We start from the raw sequence: 21,582 nt of genomic DNA on the forward strand, positions 1-21,582 counted from the left end.
GAGCTGTTAGGCTTCACTAAACTACAAATCCCAGAATTCCACAAGAGGCAGCCATAGCAGTTAATGTAGAATAAGACACTGCTTGGGGGCTTTTCTATAAATCAGCAATTAAAAAAGCCAACTTGCCTGGGTCATTCACCCCAAGTAAGTGGAGAAAGGCATATTTTTTCATAATTGAGTTCTAACAATTTAGTGCAAGAAAGAAAGATGAAGAAAATTAGTCTGGCAGGCCTAGAAACTAGATTTCCTGCAAAACAACAAGATTGGAGGATATCATGGGCCAGACACTCAACAGTATAGTTCAATGCTAAGTGTCTTTTCCCCCTGTAGATAACTGAAAAGGCTCAAATGTAGCTGGCCATCACCTTTACATAGCCATCAAAAACCAAAAACCAAAAACACACAAAACAAAAAACTAGTGTTTCTATTGGCAATTTAGTATTCCTTCACTTGCTGAATTGAGCTGAACTTAGCAACACAGATGCTTTATCCCAAAGATTTTCAATTTCTAAATTATGATGCAGAAATCACTATTAAAAGTTACAGTAGCGCAGCAAGCTTGGAAGACACTAGTAGAAATTATGGCGAGGCCAGATAGAGAAACACTTCTTAATCATTTAGGTGAATCTAGTAGCCTTCCAAACCAGCGCAATTTATTATGTGATTTCTCTTCTATTTTCATTTCTCTTGGAGAGGCTAAGATTTCAAATACTAGCCTGGAAGAAGGAAGAGCCCTCCCTCCAATCCATCTGCCTTGGTCCAGGCCTCAGAGGGAGAGAAGAACCACTGGACCTCATTCCCTTTCCCTCCACCATTCCCTTCTCCTTTTGTTTCGTGTCTTTTAGATTGTAAGCCTGAGGGTAGGGAACTGTCTGATTAAAAATAATTAATTGTAAGCCGCCCTGAGAGCCATTAGGGCTGAAGGGCGGGGTATAAATACCTAAATAAATAAATAAAATTATTACAAATAAAGATAAAATCGTGCTATTGATAATGTTCTGCTCATCACCTTTCAATGTAGTGGGAACTTTCAATAGAAAACGGTGTTTCACAATTCAGCCTTAATTAGTGTTTGAAACTAAACATGTAAGATTTGCAAGATAATTTAATAAGGTAGCAAAATTTAATAAGCAGATAGCAAAAAACAGTTGTATATTTTATTTCTTGTAAAAAAATTACACATGCAGACTAAAACCAGTGTAAGAAAGTATCCACCATTATTTTAAACAAATAACTATACTTAAATAGAAATGTCTGCCGTAAGTTTGTATAAAAATAAGGTACATTTGTACAGAAACAGATTCTCCAGTTCTCTTATTGATACAATTCTAAACACATACAATTTAACCTGATCATTTTTTTAAAATCAATATACTGCTAAGGTATTTTATGTGCAAAAAATTCAACACAGTTCTTAAAATAATGTCCTACATATTGAAGGTGTTGGGCTTCAAATCAAATCCTAATCAACTTCTTTTCAAGTTTCAAGCAGTTCCATACATTGTATTATAATATCCAAGCAAAATCAAGAAGCAGCTTGTCCCAGTCAGCGCCTGTGCCTGCTGTGTCCTGAACGACTACCGCTGTGGTGCTTACCCTTATGAGATCTCTCAAAGGAGCGAGACCTTTCCCGCCTTTCCCTGTGGTGTCCTCGCTCATGCCTATGTTTCTTGGCAACATCTGAATGTTCCCTTGATTTGCTTTGAGAACGTGAGCGTGACTTTTTCCTTTTGTGACCATGTCTATTTACACCTTTCAACTCTTCTCTGCTGTGCTTGGGTTTCAGATGTGGTGACCCGTGATTATGATGTCTCCGAGGGCTGCCACTGTGACTTCGTGACCTACTCCTGGATCTTGAGCTGTAGGTTCCAGAGAGACTCCGTCTATTGTTGTAACTAAAAAACACAGACATTAGTCTTTAAACTTGCTATACAAAGTTATGTACTGCTTGCCTGTTATTAAATTAGGTAAATGAGCCTATTATTTAACTATTAGAGACTATTAATTTAATAGTAAGTTATTTAAAAAGTGCATTCATACAGATTACTTATTATGTCCTTCATTTCAATAGGGTAGCCTTTTTTTTAAAAAAAAAAATCTTAACTGAAACTACTGCACCATGTTTATACAGTGCTAGATAAACCCCTAGTTTCCAGAAGATCATGTATTTCTTTTCCTCTTATAGGACAGCAAAATTAAGCATGCTGATCACACAGCAGCAAGGATTAGTCCAGCATATTTATAGCACAGAGCAAAATAAACTATGCAGAATCACAAGAGAGGCCTTTACGCGAAATACCCTTCTCTTGCAGGCTGACCTGCAACCAATGTTAGCTGCATTTTGGTGGCAAGTCAAAACTTGACACTTTACTAAAGCTTTAGAACCAGGATCATAACTAGGCTGTAAAGATCTATGTCAGGACACATGGCTTTAACTTGTTTTAAATTGGCTTAAATCTTTTAGATTGTTAAGTGATTGTACTTTGTTCATATTTCCCCCACTATCTCTATATAATATAACAATTTTAATAATAAAATAAATATATATATTATATTTGGAATAAGGACTTCTCTACAGCTTCCAGTATGGTATAAAACACCCTAGGTGAGATATTTCATTGTGAATAATTATTTGAAGAGATTTGCTTCAACACTCTTACGGCACCATATCGGGGCCATGGCAACCGCACACTGCAACCCCAATTTTTGCTTTCCGTGGCACAAAACTGGTTCTGTCTTGTGATCTGGAAAGGGTGCAATAGCTGCCGGCGCACAGCTTTTCCATGCTTCTTTGGTGCTGTGCCATGTAGACGTGGCACCAGAGAGATGCCATGACACGGTGTGCGATGTTACAATGGCCTAGGGGCGGAGTTGGTGTGTGCCTCATGAGCATGCCACACCCCAACTCCACCCCCAGGCCAGCCTTAATGGCCAGTTTGTCAAGCCCCTAAATTTCCCTAAAGTAATATGGGAGGATGTAAATTTCCTTTTCCAATTATGAGTTAACATTTTTCAAAAATACTTACTGTCGTCTTGGAGAATGGGATCTGGACCGTGACTTTGTTCTTGACTTTGATCGACTAGCACTTCTGCTGCTTCTACTTCTTTTACTCTCTTTTCTCATACTGGATTAAAACAGAACATGAGCACCAAACCAATTACACAGAGTGAAAAGGCAAACCACTTAAAAATAATTAAGAATTAATCTGGTCTATTAAATAAAGATGAGTTACTTACCCATTGTAAGGGCTCTTAGAAACCACCTGTCTATCTTCTGGTTCTTTTTTGATAGTTTTTGCATTGATGCACACTGGTGATTTCTCTTCTATTTTCATTTCTCTTGGGGAGGCTAAGATTTCAAATAATTCAGGGTAAATAAGCTGAAGTGACAAAGCTCTGATCTTCTAACTTTATACCATTTCCTCATATTAAGTTTCCACAAAATGGCAGTAAATATTGACCAGGTTCTGAGCACGACAACATTTCATTTAATTTCTTCTAATTTAACTTCTAACTTTGTTTTCTACACACTACCTAACACAGGGGTCGGCAACCTCCAGCCCTTGGTCTGGATGCGGCCCGCCGAAGCCTTCCTACCCGGCCCGGCGCGGTCCTGCTGCTGATTGCTGCCCCGCCTCCGGGCGCCATTTTGTTTTAGAAAACGGCGACCGAAGTCTCGCTTCACCGCCATTTTCTAAAACAAAATGGCGGTGGGCCTCTGGGAGGCCCGTTGCCGTCGCTGGGGTCCTCCAATTAGGGCTCCGGCGGCAGCAACAGGCCTCTAGGACTTTTTTGCCGGCCCCTGACGGGGTCTGGGACCCCATCAGGGGCCAGAAAGAGGGAGAGGCCTCCAGCGCTGGCGGCCCCTGCTGGCTCTTTCCTGGCCTCTGATGGGCCCTGGGGCCCTGTCAGGGGCCGGCCAAGAGGAGGCCTGGCCCCCGGAGGGTAGAAGCTCCGCCCCCCCCACGCGGGTCCCCCCCCCCAGGGGGGAAGCGCCCCCCCCCCGGCTTCGGCCCCCCAGTTGTCTGAGGGACAGCAACCCAGCCCCCGGCTCAAAAAAGTTGCCTACCCCTGATCTAACACTTCAGGTGCTGAACAGTATTCATCTTTAAAAACTGCGCCAAAGGTGTCTTCTCCTTAAACTGTAAGACTGCCACTCTCTGAAATAAGTAATACCACAGTCTCCTGAGGGATGCAAATGTGTTTTTGATATAAAACATAAAATTGGATTTCCTTTCTACAAATCCCACATTGCTTAACTACATCCCATGAACACAATCAATTGAACTAAGCCATGGCTAATATTTTCCAAACATGCTCGTAAAAGCACACTGTTCTTCATACCCTCTGGTACATGTACAATATTAACTGTTTCTGCCAACCAAGAAACCATCAGCAACACAGCATGGGTAAAGTAGGCAAACCTGACTATATGAGACAAATACTACCAGGATACTACTGAAAAATGTGTAGCACCTTACCTACATAATGTAGCTGTTAAGTATACAGATGGCATCATCTGCTCACCAAGCCCACAGATGCTAAACAAATCTGTTACTTCTGTTCTGTTTCATTGTTAAAATGGCGGTGAAGCAATACAGTGGTACCCCGGGATACGAATGCGCCGGGTTACGAATTTTTCGGGATACGAAAAAATCCCATAGGGATTTATTGCTTCGGCTTACGAAGGTTTCTTCGGGTTACGAAAAAACCGCGGCGCTATTTTCCGCCACCGGAGGGCAGCAGAGAGCTATTTTTCCATTAGCGCCTATGGGAATTCGGCTTACGAAGGTATTTCGGGTTACGAAATTAACCGCGGAACGAATTAATTTCGTAACCTGGGGTACCACTGTATTCTGAGACATGCACGGTTTAAAATTCACTGCTATCGTTATTACCATCAAAACCACCAAGATAATTATTTTGATTGAAGTCAACAATTCTACGTCAATAGCCTCTGAAAGAATCTACTTCATAAATGTGTACTGAACAAAGCTTTGTTTACTAAATGCACATTTGAGGTTACTGAGTGAACAGAAGCACAGTCAAAATGGAGACAAGCTAGAAAACTTACAGGGCTTTGAAGCAGGTGAAAAGCCTCCCAATGTTGAAAGAGCAGGAGTTCCATCAGGATTTAACCCCTTTGCTTTTAGTTTTGCTTCCTGTAATGCCATTTTTCTTTTCTCTACTTCCTTATCAAGTAATTCATAGTTGGGCTGGAAAGAAACAGAGTCCACAAGTCAGATCATTAGCTAGCCATACAAATGCCTTGATTTAGCCTAATATACTTTCCAATAGTGAAGGTGTTGCAGGAGCTGCCACAAATAAGGTGATGGGATTCTAGATACTCAGGAGACATCCTAAGCATGCATAAAGAGAAAATCTATTAAGTATAAAGGAGAATGGACCAGCGTGCAAACAGACTGCACATCTGTAGCTGAGAAGATTCTCAGACATAGGATGTTCATGTAACAGTTGAAAATAACAACGTAAAATGGAAAGAAAAAAAATTATGATCATCTGCTTAACCCACTGACAATGACAAAAAGTCCTGGAAGGAGACGGATTAGGATTGTATTCGGATTTCCCATCTGCAAAAGTATGGCTTAATATTTTGCACTGTACAGCTAATACATAAATACACAAATGAATGACCCTGGTAGCTCTCCAGAAAAGTAGGACGTAAGGAAAGAAAAGGGTATTTCTTATATCCTTGATAAAGCATCCTAGATACAAAGCAATATGTAAATCTGTACAATGAAAACAACTGTCCCCAAATTCTAGTATCTATAATGTACAGTCGGCCCTCCTTATCCACGGATTTTTTATCCATGGATTCAAGCATCCATGGCTTGAAAATATTCCAAAAAAAGTATAAATTCCAATTAGCAAACCTTAAATTTTCATTTTATATTAGAGAAACCATTCCCCTTTTCCATTATATTTAGAGGAACTTGAGCATCTATGGATTTTGTTATCCATGGGGACTCCTGGAACCAAACCCCAGTGGATAATAAGGACCCACTGTATGTAAGAAATAAAAGCCAATGAAGGAACTGATCTGTTCCCAAATCCCTAACCACCTCTAAGCATTTAAGTGGCAGAGGTAGTTTTGTACTCAGATTAATTAATGTTCTCTCCTGCAGAACACAAAAATGTTTTGGGAGGAAGAAGAAAATAAGGGGAGGAAGAATTAAAAAAAAATACAACTTCCCCCTCTGCCAGGCCATGTCAGATATATTACTGACAGCCATTGGCAAACTCAAGCCTGCTGCAGAATATAGCACAGCATGTAAAGACCTCTCCCCCACACTTTCCCAACAAGAAGCCAGAACCACATAGTCCCTGTTGGAAGCTTGAAGAGGAGTATGATCTCTCATACCCTCACCACTGACTATGCTGGCTGGAGTGTATGGCAGTTGTAATCCAAAAGATCAAAGTTTCACTTTAACTATTCTTGTTTTAAGGATAATACAAACAATGTATTTTTGTTGTTCTATATATTGTTCTATAAATCAAAGTCACCTTCTTTCTAGTGTAAAGCTTAAGTGTTGTTAAACATATTTCCTGAATGTCTTCTTCAGTAATTCCAAAAAGCAAAAACCAATGAGGACGGTTAGGCAAAGGTATCTGTAAAAGAAAAGGGTACAAGTCTGAATTCAAGCAACAAGGGTTTTTTTGTTTTTTTTAAAAACAATTATAGAAAGGTCTATGTGGAAACAGAAAACAGACAAAATACTTACTTGCAGAGCTCTAGCAGCAAGATAGATACAAGCACATGCTACTGTCTCTGGCTGAAATCTAACAAAAACATTGGTTCGAAGGCTGTCATTCATGTAATTCCTGAAAAATTTGGAAGAGAGTAAAGAATCTGAATGTGTTTCAAGTTCTAAAGCCTACTACTACATTCAAACATTTATATTTGGAGACTCAATCTACTTTATTATTTTTTCTTCTTCATTCCAGTAATTTAGATTCCACTGTGTCAAGTAACATGTCTTAAAAGATGGTATATTAAGTCAAATATGCCTTGAAGACCAAGATGCTTCAAATGCCCAAGCCCTCTGTAACAAACAGGCTCGTTGTCATCTCTCTAGAACCACAAAGCACAAGATGAGTTTTACTTTTAATTTAGCCTTCATCACTATGATAATGTGATGGTGAAGATGGTCAGCATTAAAATTTTATACACTATTATGTAGTTCAGTTATGAATAGTTCATGAAGTGTCCACCAACTAGGATTCAGCTTTAGTTGTTCATATGATCACGTTTAATAAAACTGCAGACAGTAGTTCAATATAACCAAAAGGTCAATTAACTCTTATTTCAAGCAGATTAAGATCTTCTGCATTATCTTGGCAGCTATCAAAACTAATGGATGAATGCATCACCCATACCTGGTGAAAACAAGTTCTACATATCCTCTGGCTAATTTAGCATTGTTGCATCCCACTTACTTGATCTGTATAACTCTCGTATTCAATTCAATTGGATTTGTGTGCAGCTTGCTATATATAAACAAGAACGTGTGTGTGTGTGTATGTGTATTTTAGTAAGTGATTTCAATGGACTTCAGTCTATCACATGCAAGGCTGCAGCCCTCTGGGATACTTGAAAATACCATGCAAAGTGAATGATGTCCACATAAATGTTACAGCTATACCATAAATTCATGTTCTAACAAATCAAAAGCTTTCCTTACCTTCCAATATAGTGTTTCAAAAATGCTATTTCTGAATTTAATTATGAAGTTTCCATTCTGAGCAGAAGGAAGAACCTCCCAATATGCCAACTGATCTACTGTGGATATCTGATCGGTGGGGAAATAGCTGAATACAGACACTAAACGTGTAGGTGCATACTAGTTTTGCATGCAGTTCCCACAAATTAAAAAAAAACCCCGAACAACTACAATCTAAATTTAGACAAAAGTGGAAAAGCAGTTAATTAATCATGGATAGAACTAAAGTAACTACCCAAGTTATGTCAACAGGTCATGTAATAACTACAATAACTAGAAAAACAATACACATTTCATATGTTGAACAGGTACTTCTAGAATCAAATATACAAATCCTTTCGACACCCCGACAGAACTAGAAGATGCTGCGAGATGGATATGGATCACTTCAGTAAATCTCGGCTGAGAGCTTGCACTGGATTGGCTGGAGAGAGAGGCAGCCAATCAGGCCTTCCTCAGGTCATGAGCTGTGGTGCAGAGGGCAGAGTTCTATGACTTACCATCAGGGACTACCCTTTAATTAAAGAGTAGAAAAAAAGAAAAAAGTTAAATTGAGATCTCCAAGAAAATGTATTATGAAAGCCATGAAAATAGTAAGCAGAAAACAAGCATCACCACAAGATTCACTTTATAAAGTCTTCATTTAACTTACAGTTCATTGTTTGGCATACTGGACATCAAGCTTGTTTTTTTCTGCTACTATTTTCCTGGCAAGATGAAAGAAGAGAATAACTTACCAAGCTGTTTGGACGAGTGTCTGATTACGTTCACATTCTAAGACTTGCAAGTACATAACAATGATCTGAGGGAGAGAAAAACAAAAGCCCCAAGAGTATTAAGAAAAATGTCCCATGTTAAGTGATTTACTGTAATTACACTCACCCTTACTTAACATACAGTCAAAAAATAAAAAAGTTATATTCCCACCTTCCACGAAGATCTATATCTGACCAATAAAATCCTCTATTTACTACAGTTTGTACAGTAATTAGAAATTAAACCCTCTTCCCATATATTGGTATTCATAGAATCAGAGTTGGAACAGATCACAAGGGCCATTCAGTCCAACCCCCTGCCATGCAGGAATACACAGTCAAAGAACTCCTAACAGATGACCATCCTGCTTCTGTTTGAAAACCTTCAAAGGAGATTCCACCACTCTCAGAGGGAGCGTGGCCCACTGTCAAACAGCTCTGTCGGGAAATTCTTCTTAACGTTAAGATGGAATCTCTTTTCCTGTAGTTGGCATCCACTGCTCTGTCCCCTAGTCTCTGGAGCAGCACAAAACAAGCTTGCTCCATTCTGAATTTGACATCCCTTCAAATATTTAAATATGCTTATCATGTCGTCTCTTAGCCTTTTCTTCCTCAGAGTAAACATACCCAGCTCCCTATGTTGTTCCCCACAGGGCATAGTTTCCAGTTTTTCACAATTCTGGTTGCCTCCTCTGGACACACTCCAGCTTATTTATATCCACCTTGAACTGTGGTGCCCAGAACTAGACAGAGTATTCCAAGTGAGATCTGACTGAAGCAAAATAAAGTGATGCTATTATGTCCCTCGATTTAGACGCTACACAATGTGTACGTTATAGCAATAGCAAGTAAAATTCTATACCACTTACTTATCAGTGCACTTAAGCACTCCCTAAGTGGTTTACAATGTGTATGCTAATTGCCCCCAACAATCTGGGTACTGTACTCATTTCAGTGACATCAGAAGAATACAAGCCCAAGTCCCCGGCTGGTATTGAACTCACAACCTTGTGGTTTTGTGATTGACTGGCTGCAGTACAGGCATTTAACCACTGCGCCACAAGTTATGCTACATAATCAGTGATCTGTTAATCCTAGTTTGGGAGATTTTTTTTACCTGTGTGGCACCATTAAAACATATGAGTTCAATACTGGAGAGAAAAAAGCATCAACAGACTCACCTTATGTGGATGCTTGACATGAACACAAAATCCCAATTCCTTCAGCACCCTTCTTTCTGCTTTGATTACTTGATTTTTGGTGTTTATGTAGTTCTGATCAAGTATCAATGGGCTTGGAGTCCTACAGTTTGTAAGAAATAGAGTCAAAACGGTTTTTTATACTGAAGATAAATGGATAGTCTTTTTTCCCTTCCAACCAACTAATGGCAACAGAAACCAGATTTTAAACTCCTGCGAACAGGTTTAAGCTTTAATCTTGTGCTGTCCAGGTTAACTAAATTTACTACCTACAAATATGTTAATTTAAAAGGTTTTCCTGTTTCATATCAACATTCAAGTAATACATCCCAAGTTGTTTCACTTCATGAAAAAGGAAAGTTGATGTACAAGGCTGAAATAAAAAAAAGTTCAATGATTTCTTATGGGAAGATTCCATTCACAGAAAAGAAACGCAGAGCTGCATCCATCACTCAAATTTTATTGTTGGAAGTTTCAACATCTGTAAAATAATTTTGTTATTCTCATGAGGAATAAAACAGAAGTACTTCAGTCATTTCACTGAATGATCATCACATTTTTGGGATTTATTCAATATTTAGTTTTCTTTTGAAGAATAACCTAAAACATGAAATATTTTTAAGTACAATATTGTAATATTTTTTCATTACTCCTGAATCTATAATGTAGATAGATCCATTTCATCCCATGTTTATTACACAAACTGGGCAGTGATTTAGAATGCTGTGCATACCTTGATTTCACTGGCAAACTAGTTTAACTGTCAGACTAACATACCATTCTTGAAAAAATTAAAATAATTTAAAAGAATAAAGTGCAAGAACATTTTAATGTGCAGAAATAATTATTAGATTTCAGGAATCAATATTATTTCATTCATACATTTCCCTATGAGTATCATAAAAATGCATACAGTGGTGCCTCGGGTTACGAAAGTAATTCGTTCCGCGGCCGCTTTCGTAACCCGAAAAGCCTTCGTAAGCCGAATTGCCATAGGCGCTAATGGGGAAAAGCCGCGATTCCGTGTAAAATAGCGCCGAAAAGCACCAAAAGTTTTTTCGTAACCCGAAAAAACATTCGTAACCCGGAACAATAATTCCCTATGGGATTTTTTCGTATCTCGAAAATTTCGTAACCTGGGTATTTCGTATCCCGAGGTACCACTGTACACAAGATACCATAGTAGACATGCAATCTTACATTTTAAAGCTGATTTATTAATGCAAGCCTTGCCTCGCCCATTTCAACATGCCCTATGCTGGAATTTAAACTGTAAGCTCCTCAGGGCACAGACACATCTTACTTATTAGATTTTAATCTACATTCTAACTGACTGAGTAAGCTTCTATTATTTGTTTTTTACATTAGACTACAAAAACAAAAAGACAAAAGGGCAACTTACAATGGAAAACAGAAGAAAAGCAATCCAAAGACCTGTCATAGAGTCACAGAGTTGGAAGAGAACTTCAAGGGCCATCCAGTCCAACCCCCCCCCCCCCCCGCCATGCAAGAACTCATAAATTAAATCCTCGCAACAGATACCTATCCTGCCTTGTTTAAAGACCTCCAAAGGGTGAGAGTCTACCAGAAATTCATCCTAAGGTTGAGCTGCAACCTCTTTTCCTGTATTTTGCATTCATTGCTCTGTGTCCTATTCTCTGGAGCAGCAGAAAACAAACTTGCTACATCTTCAATATAACATCTCTTCAAATATTTAAACAGGGCTATTGTACCATGGCAGTAGAACCCACACTTCTGCTGTGGAACAGAAATAACCCAGATGAAATCAGGTAAGCTTTGATACTGTGTCCACTCATACAGACTGCCCTAATGCTCAGGGGTATAAGGTGTCAATTTGAGAAGCTTGTATACAGTAAACCCTTAGTAACCACTGGGGTTTGGTTTCAGAACCCTGCATGGATACCGAAATATGTGGCTACTCAAGTGCCATTAGATACAATGGTATGGTAAAAAGGTTCCCCTGATATAAAATGGCAAAATCCAGGTTTGCTATTTGGAATTTATACTTTTCTTGAATATTTTCAAGCTGTTGTTTTAAATCATGGATACAGACAGCTGACTGTATATTCAGATACATAGTTATTTCTTAGTATTTAACACATGAGACACTGTGGGATCTTGATGGTAGAACAACATGGGCCAGTTCAAATATTGTTAGGGTATGATGTTTAGATTCACTAAGGACTATTCATACCCAAGTTCATTCTAATATTTGGCCCCACATTTATATTCTGTGCTTTCTTGATGTTATTGACAAGCACAGCTAGTCTTCTAGCAATACCTAAATAAATAAAAGTAAGTTACTATGTGTCTGATACAGGTACTCGTATATACTCGACTATAAGTTGACCTCATGTATAAGTCGAGGGCAGGTTTTGGGGCCAAAATTATGGATTGTGATATGACCCATGGATAAGCTGAGGGTAAAACTTAGGGGCATGTAACAACAGATGTAAAGGTTGATGCAAAGGAAAATTATCTGAAAGAACTCAGAAAATTCTGGTAGGCATAATTGTTTGTGCTCATCCTAAAGGCTGGATGGATGAGAAAGTAGAGGGAATCATGCTTCTTTTTGGTGCTCCCAAGATGGAGTAAGTTTTTGCCTTTTATTCAGAGAAAGTACAGTGCTTATATTGACCCGTGGATAAAGTGACCCAGGTTTTTTTGGTCAGTTTTTTGACTAAAATATTTAGACTTATACATGAGTATATACAGTAGATTAGAGACACAGCTGTGTTAGTCTGAAAAGTATCCAATATGGAAAGTAATTTTTAAAAACCTTTGGTTGGGACTGACTGCATTAAGTTTTCATAGACTTGGTTTGCTTCCTCAGATGCATGGAATGTACTGGTACCCTATCAGACTGTACAAATAGCCATGCAGTCTGATTATAAAGGTCCTTCCTGAGCACCAGTTCACTCCATGCATCTGAGGAAGGAGACCAAGAGCCAAAGCAGACAGATTGCGGGGGAAGCTTCAAGCTGTCCCGGAGAAAGCCCAAAAAGAAGTGGTAGAAAGATGTTCCTTTTTGAGCTGGCAAAATGCTGGTTTTCTGCTGCCTCCGCTTTGTGGCGCTTCTGCAGTATATAAACACTGTGCTGTCAGAGCACCGCTAAGCTACACGTCCTGTGGTCGGGTGGCTGCCTGCTGGCTTGGGGGCATGAGTCCTCTAAATGACACCACCCCAAGCCACTGTGACAAAGGGGCAGTCTGTTTCACCCCCAAGTCTACTAAAACTTATCCTACAACTTCTGGTGCTATAAGGTCCCTATGCATACTGATAAAGTGCCTAGTACTGCACGCCCTCAGCTTACACGGGGGACCCGTTCCAGACCCCCCTGCATAAGCTGAATTCCACTTGTGCATGTGGCGGTGTGGTGGCATGGGCGGCACCCTTGCGGCTTTCCATGTATGGTCAAAGCCACATATAGTACGCCCGCATATGACGCGGGTTCACTGTACTTTGTTTCCCTGAATGCATCCTACTCAACTGTTTGTCAAGTACACAGAAATATGCCCTTTTACCCAAGCAGACTTACTTGTAACTATCCTTACATTTTTAACCTTACTGGCTTCTAATCTCTCCTTCAAAAAGTATAGTGGACCCTTGCCTTACACGCAGGGGGGGTCTCTCTTCCGGACCCCCGCACATAAGGTGAATAAATTATTTATTTATTTATTTATACCTCGCTCTTCAGCCAAAGTTATCATAGTGTGTATGCTTGAGCCCCATTGAATATAATGGGGCTCGGGCACGGTGGCGCACGTGCACCACTCATTATATTGTAGCGTGGCTTCAGCATAAGCTAAAAGCCACATATAGTGCACCTGTGCCATTCGTGCAAGTATAAGGGCAAGAGGATCTACAATTTAGGTAAAAAGCAATGATCAGCGAGTGTGTTGGGGATCTACACTACTTGCTAAGAATTAACAATCTGAATGAGACATGAGCTTCAGTGACAGAAGCAGCACATGTTCCAAATGGAATGCTTGCTACATATATAGCTGAGATAGTAATTCACTATAAATAAGATTAGTATTTTTTTAAAAAAATGACAGCACCTACAATAGATGTTTGTCTCTCAGAAAGAGAAAAGAGATTACCTGGACACAACATATGACAAATCCAGGTGCACACTGAAGGCTGATAACCTTTTTGTTTTAAACTAACTTCAGAGTAAATTTCACCTCTCCCTGGACTTCCAAATAAACATACACAAGTATTGGAAGCCTATAATATACAGCCAGGCACACTGGCAGCATTATGATTTGGAATACAAATCAATCCTCAGGAAACATTCACAGGAACAATGTTAGGATCAAATACTTAAGCTATATGGTGTTTTAACCGACATACAGGTCCATGTCTCATCTTTTATCAAGTTGCATGACACATACTTCAATGTGCACCACACATTTAATTTTCAATAGGGAAGGTTTTTAGTAAAATTCTGAGAAATTTTCATCTATAATAGTCTAGCTATATAGGATGCAAGCAGACATGATCTTTCTATCATTCTCACTTATGTTTATCATACTGTAATTATTTTAGTGTAACATTCACTGAAAAAAGGAGTCTAGTCAAAAACCCATGAGTAAGTTCCATAGTGGTCTGCATTTCCAAAGTATTCCAATTAACTGTTAGGACAAATGCAAATCCTCAAGTTATGCACTTATGAAGCTGTTATATAGCAAGTCTCTGCTCTGGAAGTAGCTTGTCAGGATCACTGCATGCAATATTTTTAACTGAAGTTGAATGGCGTGAAATCTGGAATCATTGCAAGAGCTCCACATCATAGTCCCAATGAGAAGCTCTCACTTTTGATCAGAGATTGAACTGTTTTTCTTTTATTCCACACACTGCCTGTCTAAACTGCTTCAAGAAGAAAAGAAATCTTTATCTCCTGGTAATTATAAAGTTGAAACAATTACGTATGCACGCAAAATTCCTACTGAGATTGATCAATAGAAAGTATACAACTTATAATGAATGTTATTAAATGCTATTTAGCTTCTCAAGTATCAATTTGTACACTTGTCAGTTTTAATGCTTCAAATAAGTGAATAAATTTTCAAAAATCTGGGAGAACTTATATTTGATACCAGTCTAGAGAAAAAATGCATCCAATTATTCCCCCCCACAGAGAACTAGGTCTTAGCATTCAAAAGTAGAATTATAAATTGGGCGATCCGCTTTCAGGGTAAGGATTTCACTATACACACTTTATACACAGGCAAAGTTGCAACAGAAATCTTGAGAATAGCATGTCTAGATTTACTACTTAAAAAGTCTCACATTTTTAGCTAATTTCCAAAAACCTGGACAGCAAAGATAAAAGCTTAAAACAAGATACAGGAGTTCTTCCAAATGGTTCACCAATGGCCAACCTGTCAGTCCCCGATTCCAGTGACCTATTCTCAGAGCACTGGCTTCTCCTTGGGGATTTTCGACACGTCACTCACTGTTGCCATGACGACAGCTTCATCTCTATGAACCACTCCACATCACCCAGGCTTTGGTAAATGTAGCTGGTCGCTGTATAGTCGGTTGCAAGGGAAAAAAGAGCTAAAGTTAATAACATGGACAACTGACTGATTAGTAAAATTGTAACACGCAGAAAAAATATATCTGAATTTTAAAAATGAACCTGCATGCCAAATTTTTACAGTTTTGCTGAATTTGTAAACAGCAACTATTTTTAGGTTTCTTAACAAGAAAGAAAGGCTTGTGTACTTAGATATTATATTACTACTTGCTATAGAATCTGTATATTGGGATGTTGGTTTTTCATGGGGAGCTTTTTTTAAAGTGGGCAAATTATTATAAGCATTGCTAAGGTAACGTGGTCTTATCTTGGCTATGAAATTTTTGCAATTATTATTTACAACTTCACTTGAAATTAAAACACTGGATTTTTTTCTTTGTACTGAAACGTAAGATGAACTTTTATTTAAAAGACTTGAAAAGAAAGCAAACAAGATTAATGCATAACCACACATCTGAAAACAACAGCTAAACTGAGCTAGTGTACTCTAAACTAGAAGAGGCAAATTAACTTTTGACCTTATCATGTTACATTATTTCACAAGACATGGAGGCAAAAAAAAGGTCCTTGGAAATTTCACAAACATGTCAAGAGATCATTGACTAATCAAACCTCAACTTTACGCCTACAAAGTTTCAGAAAACACCAAAAACAATAGCAATAACAAGAGCAAGTACATTTCTATACAGCATATCAATGTACTTAAGCATTCCCTAAGCTGTTTACAACATGTAAGCCAATTGCCCCGAAAAAGCTGGGTACTCATTTTAGCAACCTATGGAAGGGTGCAAGGCTGAGTCAACCCTGGAGCCCGGCCTGGGATTGAACTCACAACTTTGTGGCTGTGAATGGCTCCAGTACCAACATTTAACCACTGCTCTAAATTTACAGCCTTTCCTTCACTTAATAGATCACCCTAAAATTTGTTTTACAACTAACACATCAACAGTTTTAAAATTTTGGCAAACTTCTACAAGAACCACAAAAGCACATACACAGAATGCGACTCATCTGATTCATAGAAAATTATGTTGTATGACAAAAGACTTGTTCCTGTCATTCTAGAGACACACATCTTCCAGCATTCTTCTGCTTACATTCTTGAAGATACCATTAAAACAGGCATATGCTGTAAACCAAACCATGCTGTCAGCTTCCCTTACTGAAAATACTACTAGAAATTTTAAACCTGTTAAGATATCAATATTCTGAACAGCTTGAAAAATAAAACACACGCTCTGCTATATTAAAGATGAATAATCTAAAAAGACACAACCACTATTTTCTACAGAATCAGAATCCAATCAAATGTACTGTTAACAAGTTTTGCTGTAAGAAAAATAATAAATTAAGCAAAAAAGAAACCTAGTAGAGAAACCCCAGGGCTACAGCTTTTTTCCACTAATTTCAAGATTTACTCAAAACTGGAATATATACTTAAAGTTTCAAGATGCTGAGCTGTATATACACAAATTAACAAAATACGTAGAATTGCCTCTTAAAAAGCTCTTACAAACCATCCTCTCAGCCTAAAGAAGTGGACCTATCCAGTCAGAGCCTCCACAACATCTGGACTACATTACAGTGACATTGGCACAATGGATGTATTAAAAGTGGAGCTGATCTTACCTTTTAGCTCTCAACTGGCGCAAATGATGGAAAACATTGATCACATCCCTTATACGACGAGGTGCTTCTTCAATTTTGGATGCAAGATTGATGCAGGCCATAGCAACAATCTGGGAAAAGAAACACGCTACTATGAAAAGAGGATTTTCAGGTTCAGACACAACTTATTATTACAGAACTGGAGCCTAAAACATGACCTGTATACCAAGAGAGATATCAACCAAAGAGTCACCAGAGAAGCAACATGTTCAAAAAATGTTTTGAAGAGAAAAACACTGGGCAGAACCTACCACTCACCAACCTTTCACAATAGTGGCCTAAACCCAACTGTGAATTCCAACTGGAATTGTGTATGTGCTTTCAAGTTGCCTGTTCACTGATGGCAATCCTATAAATTCTATAGACAAGGAACACTCACAGGTTTCTTTGCCAGTTCCTTCCTTTGAAATGTAGCATGCAGCACCTAGTATTTGTTGTGTGTTTTCAAGTCAACTTATGGAGACCTCATCATGGGGCTTTCTTGGCATTATTTGTTCAGAGGTTTGCCATTGCCTTTCCCCAAGGATGAATGCCTGTGACTTGCCCAAGGTCACCCAGTGGGTTTCATAGACAAGCTAGGATTCAAGTCATGTTCTCCAGAATCATAGTCCAGCACTCAAACCACCATGTCATGCTGGCTTGTCTGTAATTACTACAAAATGAAATTTAATTTATACAATCAGTAGTCCACTGAATAATTTCACTAGACTACACTACAGTTATTTTTTGTTGTTTCTGGGAATCAGCATTTATAGGGCTGGTTCTACTCTTGGTTTAATGATGTGACTTTAAAACACATTATTTGTTGTGCGTGTGTTTTAAACCTTTGTTGTTTGGTGCCTTCACATCATGCCCAACTTATGGTAACCCTAAGGCAAACCTATCATGAAATTTTCTTAGCAAGATTTGTTCAGAGCAGGTTTGCCATTGCCATCCTCTGAGGCAGAATGCGACTTGCTCAAGGTCTCCAGAGTTATAGTCCAACACGCAAACCTCTATGCCAATGCTGCTCTCTAATCATACTTCTATAGATTTTTTTTAAAATATCCATTCAAGCCCATTTTTAAAGAATAACCCACTCATTTGTCAGTGTCCCTCCCCAAGGCCTCTTGTCCCCCAAAAACTCACCTCAAAACTATGCTTGACAAAGGACTTGGAGTAGAAGAAGCGGTGAAACAGCACTTGCCCAGTTGCCATTGCGACCTGCAAAAGACAATCCCCAGATGGGGAAAGGGACACAAGTTTTAATCTTAACTCCATTTTAACTGTTACCATCCTGGCCTTGGAGAAAGAGAAGAGGCAGCCACACTCCACCATGCCTAGCCCCAGATGAAAGGCCCTTCCTCCATTCCAACTGCCACCGTCTTGGCTGGGAGACACCAGGACATGCCCTACATTTTAGCCTTCTTTCCAGGAGGAATTCCAAAATGTCTTCCATTTTTGAGTACAACTAAGGAGCATGAATTCACATTTCTATCAGTATCTTTAGCTTTTATTTGTTCATGTCCTAGGCTTTTTTTTTTAAGGCCCTACATTTTTACTGTCCCTTGTCCTCTTTTGCAGTTGGGAATCTGGTCACGCTGAGGCAAAGAACTGGCACTATCTGCTGACCTTGACTCCCTTCTCCACCATCATTTTCCTTTTATGTTGTGCCTTTCTTTTTTGAGATGGTAAAACTGAAGGCAGGGAAACAGTATAAATTAGCAATCCGTATTCTTGAGAACAGAATCAAATCTCAGCAGATACCAAGGGCCCACTGTATCCAGTGGCGTGACCAGGGGAATACGGACCGCACCAGGTGACACCCTAAAGGGACAGATGTCCCATTAAAATGCTGAAGAGATGTTTGAGTGATGTGAGGCTCAGTGGGAGGAGAAAGGAGGAGACCCAGGGTTTTTTTAAAAAATTAAAAACATCACCTGTTACTGAATTTTCACTTCAACCACCTGAAACTATGCATATGTAAATGCATGGAGACTGTGTGTGTGATACTGTAATTTAAAGTTGTAATTTGAATTTTGCTAGTACTGTAGTTTATATCACAACTATTGCCATGACATTCAGAGGACAACTAAATGGGTCTGGAAACCACGCCTTATGAGGAGAGACTTAGGGAGTTGTGTATGTTTAGCCTGAACAAGGGACAGATAAGAGGTGATATGATAGCCCTGTTTAAGTATTTGAAGGGGTGTCACACTGAGGATGGAGCAAGTTTGTTTTCTGCTGCTCCAGAGACTAGGACCAGGAACAATGGGTGCAAGCTCCAGGAAAAGAGATTCTACCTCAACATTAGGAGGAACCTCCTGACTGACAGTAAGGGCTGTTAGACAGTAGAACACACTCCTTCCTTGGAGGCCTTTAAACAGAGGCTGGATGGCCATCTGTCAATGGGGATGCTTTGATTTAGGTTTCCTGCATGGCAGAATGGGGTTGGACTGGATGGCTCTTGGGGGTTCCTCCCAACTCTAGGAACCTATGATTAAAAATATTTTTTAAAAAAGCAAAAGCTAAGCAGAGAATGTAGTAATTTTTAAAGTAGTAGCCACATGAGTCTCTTGCAGCATTAGTCTCCCCTCCCCTCCTGAATGGAGAAGGTGTGGTCTCTTCCAACTCTACAATTGTAGAATTCAGTAACATACAGCAATTAAAATGTATGAGGAACATTAGTAGAATAGTATGTAGAGATGCTGTAGCACCTTTGAGACTAACTAAGGAAAGAAATTACTGGTTGTTAATCTGCTTCTTACTTTGTTTTTATTGTATACTACTTAGTATTATTTCAGAGATATTTTAATCATGCAATATTGTTGCTTTAGATTATATGCCGCTTGGCAGGCTTTTATTCTCCCCCCTTTATTTTATTTGACCCTTGCTATGTAAAGTGCTGTACAAACTTGACAACACTCTACATTGGCAGTGTGAACATGAGTTTTTGTAGACTTCTACTTTCTCAAATGCTTGTGGTTGAATGCATCTGAGAAAGCAGACTGAAGCCTATAAAAAGTTATGCTGCCAACTTCTTTCTTACTTATGTATTTATTTGTTTCAGGTATTAATACCCTTCTCTTCAGCCCTGAAGGAACCCAGGGCTATTCAGGCGCTTCCTTGCCCTCAGGCTTGCACTCTAAAAAGGCTTGACTCAAAAGGAGAAGGGGATGGCGGTGGGGAAGGGTCACAGTTCCTAGGATTAAGCTTTATTTCTAAAGCGCTCTCCATCTGTACATACAATTGACTAAACTAGATAAAAATAACCTTGCCCAACGTAGCACGTATTAATACGTCTTGACATGGAAACAATACAGTCCCCACTGATTCTCTGTGGGCAAGGGTTCTTCAATGGTTGTCTATGGGCCAGTCCTGTCCTTTGTTTTAGTACGTCCCAATGAAACCCAGCAGCAGCCCTCCTTACTTAGCCTCAAAGGCGCTGCTACAAGACCTGCTTCCTGCGTGCTCTTGGCGGACTAACAGGGATATATATCATCTTTGAACCCTGCCATGGAAGCAAAAAGCGCGGCCGAAGGGCTCTCTTGGGGCGGGGCGGAGGAGGCCCATGGCCCCGGTGACGTCACTGGCTCCGCTCTTCAAGTGCATAAACGCGTAAATTAGAGGAGGAAGAGCGAGGCCGGTGGGGGAGCGCTGCGCATGCGCCGTGCCTTCCCAGCCCCTCCCTTTCCGGAAGCGGCCTTTCGGCGCCGGGTCTGGCGAGAGGGACGAGGCCGCCATTTTGTCCTGGCTTCCCTCTCCCTCGGCCCGCTTTCAGGGAGCTCGCCCCCGAGCCTTCCGAAGGCCAAGCAGCCACCCTCCTTCCCTCGTTCTCCCCCCGGCCTCCGCTTGGGCTGACCTGAGGCAGGCGGAGGAGGATCCCCGCGGCCTGGATGAGCTCGCACCCCAAGATCCTGAGGTCCGTCTCGCTCTGGAGGTCCAGCCCGTCCTGCATGGACGGCGTCGGCGAGAGGCGCTCCTCCGGGATAAGGGAGTGGTCGATGGTCAGCGAGACCTCCGAGTAGAGGCGGTCCCCGATCAGGATCCCCGACAGAGGAGGGCCTGGAGCCGGCGGTGCTGCTGCCGTCGTCGAGGCGCCTAGGGCGGCGGGAGTGCCAGCGGAAGCCATGGCGATCGAGGAGCTTGAGCCACGTCCGACCTCACACGGAGCCGGCCACGCAGAGAATAAACCACCTCCTCTGGTTTTGCGCCCAGCCCGCCCGGCGCCTGATGACGCAGCAGGGAGCGGGGCAGGCTGGGGGAAAAAGAGTCCCTGGCGCGTGCGCAGTGTCTCTCTCCTCACCCGCCCTCTGTGTTTGGCACGGACTGCCGCGAGTTTCCTTTCGCGCGCATGCGCACTTCCATTTTCCTCCCTCGCTCTTATGGCATGGCGTCGCTAGTTTCTTTTTGGCGCATGCGCACTCTCTCACCCCCATGCCCCTCGCTCTCCGTGTATGGCACGAACTGCCGTTTCCTTTCCAGCGCATGCGCACTCTCGCGTTCCTCTTATGGCACGAACTGTCGTTAGTTTCCTTTCCCTGGCGCGCGCTGCTATGTACAGTAATCTTTGCATGACGTCATGGGCGAAAAAGGGCGGGGGAGGGGCACACTGGCTCGCGCTATTAATAACCGTCGTTTTCGCCTCACGTTCGGAAAGGTTAAATTCAAA

The 21,582-nt window shown here is 40.5% G+C and overlaps 1 protein-coding gene across 1 annotated transcript; it reads right to left on the bottom strand.

The window, feature by feature from the left end:
• Nucleotides 1-1,143: 1,143 nt before the first annotated feature.
• CCNL1 (cyclin L1) lies at nt 1,144-21,164 on the bottom strand. The gene is made up of 11 exons (XM_042457177.1): nt 20,773-21,164; nt 18,060-18,134; nt 16,893-17,002; nt 9,679-9,799; nt 8,480-8,544; nt 6,744-6,843; nt 6,526-6,630; nt 5,075-5,216; nt 3,238-3,349; nt 3,027-3,125; nt 1,144-1,895 (listed from the first exon to the last, which is right to left on the bottom strand). Exons 1-11 carry the CDS (start codon nt 21,040-21,042, stop codon nt 1,547-1,549), a joined length of 1,548 nt encoding a protein of 515 aa, XP_042313111.1. The 5' UTR covers nt 21,043-21,164; the 3' UTR covers nt 1,144-1,546.
• Between the last annotated feature and the right edge of the window lie 418 nt (nt 21,165-21,582).

This window comes from Sceloporus undulatus, chromosome 3 (genome assembly GCF_019175285.1).
Source record: "Sceloporus undulatus isolate JIND9_A2432 ecotype Alabama chromosome 3, SceUnd_v1.1, whole genome shotgun sequence".
Taxonomy (NCBI): Eukaryota; Metazoa; Chordata; class Lepidosauria; order Squamata; family Phrynosomatidae; genus Sceloporus; species Sceloporus undulatus.

Coding starts and splice junctions, on each gene's coding strand:
- CCNL1 (XM_042457177.1), bottom strand. CDS start 21,042: ATGGCTTCCGCTGGCACTCCCGCCGCCCTAGGCGCCTCGACGACGGCA. Junction 17,003..18,059: donor TTGTCAAGCATAGTTTTGAG/GTGAGTTTTTGG, acceptor TTCTTTTCCCAG/ATTGTTGCTATGGCCTGCAT. Junction 9,800..16,892: donor CGCCAGTTGAGAGCTAAAAG/GTAAGATCAGCT, acceptor TACAAACTGTAG/GACTCCAAGCCCATTGATAC.